Raw genomic sequence first — 6,415 nt, forward strand, 5'->3', positions numbered from 1 at the left:
AAATAGTGCTACAATGAACATTGGGGTGCATGTGTCTTTTTTTTTTTTTTTTTTTGCGGTACACGGGACTCTCACTGTTGTGGCCTCTCCCATTGCGGAGCACAGGCTCTGGACACACAGGCTCAGCGGCCATGGCTCACGGGCCTAGCTGCTCCGCGGCATGTGGGATCTTCCTGGGCCAGGGAATGAACCCATGTCCCCTGCATCGGCAGGTGGACTCTCAACCACTGTGCCACCAGGGAAGCCCCAGCATGAATTTTTGTCACAGTTCTATCTGGTTAGTTCTTCAGGATGAGAGAACATTAATTCAGGTTGCCAATGACTACACATTTGCCATGCTCCTCGGGTTTGTATTTACTTCTCTTCTACCTTGGGTAGCGGTACTTTGGTTCTTCATCTGCACATTCTTTTTCTCAGGTCTCCCCAGGGCTGATTTTGTAGACCATAGTTCTCATCTTGTAAAAAAAATAGCATGAATAATACCATATATCTTAGTTTCATAATCTTAGTAACCTTAGGGACTTGAAGTGATTCTTATCAGATATAGCAAGAGAAGGCACTCACTCACCAAAGAGGAGATTCATCAACTGAGGAACTGTCATGCAGACACCAGCTGAACAAGAGTCATGCACAAGAACTATCAATCACTTGATTCTATCCCCTGAAGTTAACTTTCTTTGTGGCTGTGAAAATTTTTATTCAGAACTTATAAAAAAGGTATACAGGGGCTTCCCTGGTGGCGCAGTGGTTGAGAGTCCGCCTGCCGATGCAGGGGACACGGGTTCGTGCCCCGGTCTGGGAAGATCCCACATGCCGCGGAGCGGCTGGGCCCGTGAGCCATGGCCGCTGAGCCTGCGCGTCCGGAGCCTGTGCTCTGCAATGGAAGAGGCCACAGCAGTGAGAGGCCCGCATACCACAAAAAAAAAAAAAAAAAAAAAAAGGTATACAGTGTAACCCCAACATGGTTAGAAAGTCCTAGAAAATGTTTAAATGTATCAGATCTTGCTTTTTAAATATTTCTATAATGAGCATATACACAATAAATAGCAACAGTTTTTTTTAATCTATAGCCTTTTAAAAAATTGAAGTAAAGTTGATTTACAATGTTGTGTTAGTTTCTGGTGTACAGCAAAGTGATTCAGTTATACATATATATACATATTCTTTTCCATTGTGGCTCATTATAGGGTATTGAATATAGTTCCCTGCGCTACACAGTAGGACCTTGTCATTTATTTTATTTTTTAAATGTAATTTTTATTTTATATTAGACTATAGTTGATTTACAAAGTTGTGTTAGTTTCAGGTGTACAGCAAAGTGATTCAGTTATCTACTTGATATATGATAGTTTGTATCTGCTAATCCTAAACTCCTAATTTATCCCTCCCCCACTTTCCCCTTTGGTAACCATAAATTTGTTTTCTTTGTGAATCTGTTTCTGTTTTGTAAATAAGTTCATTTTATCATTAACAATAAGGGTTTTTCAATGAGCTGTTGGCTAACACATAGCAGGGTACAGAAACTTCGATGCTGTGTGCTGTAGTCGAGTTGACACTGGTGTGAGTCTAGGTCGTCAGCTCAAACCCAAAGTGACCACAAGCAAATCTTACCCAAACTGCAAACTCAAAGGAAATCGGGCTAGAGAGTAGGTTGCAGGCTCAAGTCACTATGGAGTGGATCTTCTTTATAGTTAATATGTGTTTAATATGCTAGTCTTCTTCTAAAATAAGAAAAAAAATCCACTGTCTCTGTGGTTACTTATCTCTGTCACTACCCACCAGATGTCTGAGTGGAAGATGGGGGAAGCAGCGGGACTAAGAGAGGGGTTCCCGAAAGCAGATGTTTATAATCACAGCTGTGTTCTAAAGGTTCTGGCTGATTCTCTCTGCACTTCTGACCAAGGGCACAGGTTTGCATGACAGGCTTGCATTTGGGGTGTCACTGTATTATTTTTCACTAGTGCTACTCTGTTCTTCCCCAGGAAGCAAGTGGCACAGGATATATTTCATTAAAAAGGTATGAGAGGGCTTCCCTGGTGGCGCAGTGGTTGAGAGTCCATCTGCCGATGCAGGGGACACAGGTTTGTTCCCCAGTCTGGGAGGATCCCACGTGCCACGCAGTGGCTGGGCCCGTGAGCCATGGCCTCTGGGCCTGCGCGTCCGGAGCCTGTGCTCCACAACGGGAGAGGCCACAACAGTGAGAGGCCCGTGTACCAAAAAAAAAAAAAAAAAAAAAAGGTATGAGAAAGATATGGTGATGTTAAACCCCAACAATGAGAGATCGTTGTTCAATTCCAATGTTGACACCTGTATTTCCAGGTGCTGGAAATACAATGGTGAATAAGATACTATCCCTACCCTCAAGGATCTTCAATCTAGTGTGTAGACAGACGAGAAAATAGATTATAATACAATATGGATGATAGTTACAAGGTGGTCTGGCAACACAGAAGAGTAACCCATCCCAGCCTGAAAGTGTGGTGGATTCGAACCAGGGAATCATTTCCAAAGATAAGCCTTGAGTCAAGTAGGAGTTTTATGAACAAAGTTGGGATAGTGAGGTTGAGAGTAAGGTAGGAGAGGTAGTCTTAAGAGTCCCAACAGGGAGAACACGGTCAAGTAAAAGAATGGAAGCATGTAACAGTATTCTGTCCTTTGGGTCCCAGGTATACTTCCTATATAAGTGGGATGTCAATAAGGGGAGGAGGAGTGGCAGGGGATGAAGCTTGTGAGATAGGGAATGTCAGATTCTGGCTTTATGACAAAGCTGCCAGTGAAGAATTACATAGTATGTATAATAAATATTAATAGAGAAAGAAATGAAAATTAGAAAAAAGCAAGACAATGGGGGAGGAAGGGTGGTGGCAAAGCTTTTTTCCTCTTTAAATTGCTGATGTATCCATGAATAAGAAAGATCAGTTTTGCTAACTTTTCCTGAAATAGCAAGTCTAAATATGAATCAGAGGTTGAGGCTCTTTTCATTAGAAAAGCCTAAAAATGTGGACAAAAGCTAGGGAATGAGAAAAGCTCTATGTAGTGTAATATCCTAAAAATCATTCTTATTACAATTTATTTCCCAGTCTTAGTCTGCCAATTAGGTGGCAAATGACTTTTCACATAAATATTAGGGCAAGGTCTTTCCTCTCCCTGTTAAACTTACTTTGAGAGTTACACACCAAGTCATGCCCAGTGAAGCATCAGCACATCCTAGGAAAATCCTGTATTCATGTGCTCGCAAGCACATTTATGCATGTTCCTACTCCCTCAGATTAGCCTTTTGGCAAAGTGAACTCATTTCATTTCCAATGGATATGGGGTAACCATGGTCCATTGTTGAGCAAAAAGGGATGAAGATCAGCTGGAAACTGCAATCAAGAAGTTGATAACTCTCATAACTACCCCAGAGCTCCATACCAGAATTTTAAAACAAAGATATTCAGAGGTGAAATGGAGAGGCAAAAAACATAGTCCAACTTCAGTTCTTAATCTGGCCCACATCTCTAACTGCTGTGGATTACTGTTATGAAACTGGGATCCAGCACCTCTGAGTGCTGCTCCAAAGGCACAGAGTTAATGTTGAGGACAAAACTCTAAATGCTCTAAAGAGTAGAGCTTGAGAAATGAATAACTCTTTAACTGAGTATGATGCATGTGTAGGGTCAGAGGTGGAGGGCATGCTTAATCTGGTAATCACATATAAGTGTGGAACAAGCCCAATTACTCATAATGCGCCATACTGGGCAGCACTTGAGAGAACAGGCATCACTGTGCTAGTAATTTAGGTCTGGCATATATCCACATTCTTCTGACAGCCTCCCCCTCCCAACCCCACCCCTCTATATGGCCCCAAAGTAACGAAATAATAATGGTTGATGGTACCATCTAAGAAGTAACATAATGGAGGAGATACCCTGGGCTTTGGAGTTATTTTAGGTTAGAATTCTGGTACTAACTATTACATAGCTGAGAACACTCACTTCATTAATGTTCTGCTTTGATCTGCTCCTAAAAGTTGGAGGTAGGCTTGTGGTGAACTTAAAAAATACAGAGCAGGGCTTCCCTGGTGGCGCAGTGGTTGAGAGTCCGCCTGCCGATGCAGGGGATGTGGGTTTGTGCCCCGGTCCGGGAGGATCCCACATACCGTGGAGCGGCTGGGCCCGTGAGCCATGGCTGCTGAGCCTGCGCGTCTGGAGCCTGCGCTCCACAACGGGAGGGGCCACAACAGTGAGAGGCCCGCGTACTGCAAAAAAAAAAAAAAAAAAACACCACAGAGCAGCCTTTTCCCCTTCCAGTCACAGTCCTGCCAGTAACCTAGTACCTGACCCACTGATAGCCTTGCAGATGCCTAGCCATAGTTAAGGCCTTTGTTTACCAGGACTCACGACAGTAACTAATAACTCTCCCAGAAAGGGCTCTGCAGTCTCAGGGAAGCTGAAGTTAAACAGTTTATTCAGTTTGTCTTCTCCTGGGAACCTTCATCCAACAGAGCCAACATTGCCCTCTCCATACACCAGGCTTGCGTTTGCTACTTGGTTTTCATATTGAACACTTTTTACATGCATTTATATGCAAAGTTGTTAATTAAAATATTAGGGAAAAAAGATTCTCGGTCATACTAAGTCCATCAAGATGTTAACATTGATAGTACTTGTAGAATTTAGGTACTTGTAGAATCTCAAGTTATTATTAAGGTTTCAAGGATTGAAGACTAACAAGAAATACTGAAGTGGTACACTTAAGTACCAACAAAGCCACTACCTTTTGACACACGAATTTCACAAGGTATTCACAATTTAGATGACAAATTAAGGCTCAAGTTTTAAGGATGAATACCTAAGATGTTTCATGATATCACAAGGCTCACCAGGAAAGATGGTCCATTTTAAGGGGATAGTTGAGGAGAGTTTAATGATGATACTAATTAAAAGGGGTTGAGCAGGGTTAAGGGAAACCAAGTCAAGATGGTGAAGTACCTCAGTGGAGTACAGATGTTTCTTCAACGGTGGAAATGTTCTACATCTATATTGTCTAATACTGTAGCCATTAGTCACATGTGGCTATTGAACACTTAAAATATGGTTAATGCAACTAAGATACAGAATTCTTTGGAGTGATGCAGAGTTAGAGCTATACCTTATAGAAGACTACATGACAGGAGCTGTGGCTTTTACGAAAAAAAATGCAGCTGTGGGCTTCCCTGGTGGCACAGTGGTTAAGAATCCACCTGCCAATGCAGGGGACACGGGTTCAAGCCCTGGTCTGGGAAGATCCCACATGCCGCAGAGCAACTAAGCTCATGCACCACAACTACTTAGCCTGCGCTCTAGAGCCCGCAAGCCACAACTACTGAAGCCCATGCGCCTAGAGCCTGTGCTCTGCAACAAGAGAAGCCACCGCAGTGAGAAGCCCACGCACCGCAACAAAGAGTAGCCCCCGCTCACCACAACTAGAGAAAGCCTGCGCACAGCAATGAAGAACCAACACAGCCAAAAATAAATAAATTTATTTTTAAAAAAGAATGCAGCTGCTACCAACTTGCAGACTGGTAGGGGAAACACCTGGAATACTCTGACTCACTGTCCAACCATCCCTCTCTGGTACCTCTGACTGATGGAACTCACCAAACACCAGAGAACAAGTAGACTCATTGATGCAATTAATAAAGGTTGGCCTCCTGGGACACAGAACATAGTGAAGGGTGGAGTAGATCTGAAGCAAAACATTTTCATACCATGTACAAAATGAACTGAGAAATCAAATGTTTGGTTTATTAGCACTTATAATTCTAAATAAATATGGAACCGGTGGCAAAAAAATGGAACAAAACCATGTGTTAATAAAGTCGTACAAATGTGTCTTATTAAAGCTATCACAGAGTTCTCTGCTGCACTAGTTGGCACAATGCTTTAATCAAACTGCAACTGGGTTCATTTCAGGATTCATACATGAAGAATGAGGTCAATACCATGTCCCTTCACCTATATTCAGCCTTGTATTCTTACCAAGTATCTGTGTGAAACTTCTTCCAAGGTCCCATCTAAAATCACAAAGCCTAGCATTGGGAAAATTTTCACTTGACTTAGGCTAAAGGTCATTGTAACTCAGTAAATGGATAAACTCAGATTAGAAAATGGGAGGAAGACCAGTAAACTAGATACAGGGACCCAAAGGCCCCCAATTCCTACTCTAGGACTATATGACCACTCTCTTCATATAGGCCTATTTATGTTTTATTTTTGTACCATCTCTTTGAATGTTGGTGTGTGTTTAAACAACTTTTTTTCTTTCTGCACTGAACAGAGGTGCTAACAAGAAAAAAACAAAAACAAAAAAGGGAGTGAGGGCTTCCCTGGTGGCGCAGTGGTTGAGAGTCCGCCTGCCGATGCAGGGGACATGGGTTCGTGCCCCGGTCTGG

The 6,415-nt window shown here is 42.6% G+C and overlaps 1 protein-coding gene across 1 annotated transcript in view; it reads right to left on the reverse strand.

Annotated features, from left to right (window-relative positions):
• The window catches only part of LOC132488121 (protein-glutamine gamma-glutamyltransferase 5-like), a 36,132-nt gene extending 31,779 nt beyond the window's left edge, over positions 1-4,353 (reverse strand). Inside the window, 1 exon segment of the mRNA XM_060096085.1 lies at positions 4,319-4,353. Within this exon segment, the coding sequence (XP_059952068.1) occupies positions 4,319-4,353 (35 nt within the window).
• Between the last annotated feature and the right edge of the window lie 2,062 nt (positions 4,354-6,415).

This window comes from Mesoplodon densirostris, chromosome 4, assembly GCF_025265405.1.
Source record: "Mesoplodon densirostris isolate mMesDen1 chromosome 4, mMesDen1 primary haplotype, whole genome shotgun sequence".
In the NCBI taxonomy this organism is placed as follows: Eukaryota; Metazoa; Chordata; class Mammalia; order Artiodactyla; family Ziphiidae; genus Mesoplodon; species Mesoplodon densirostris.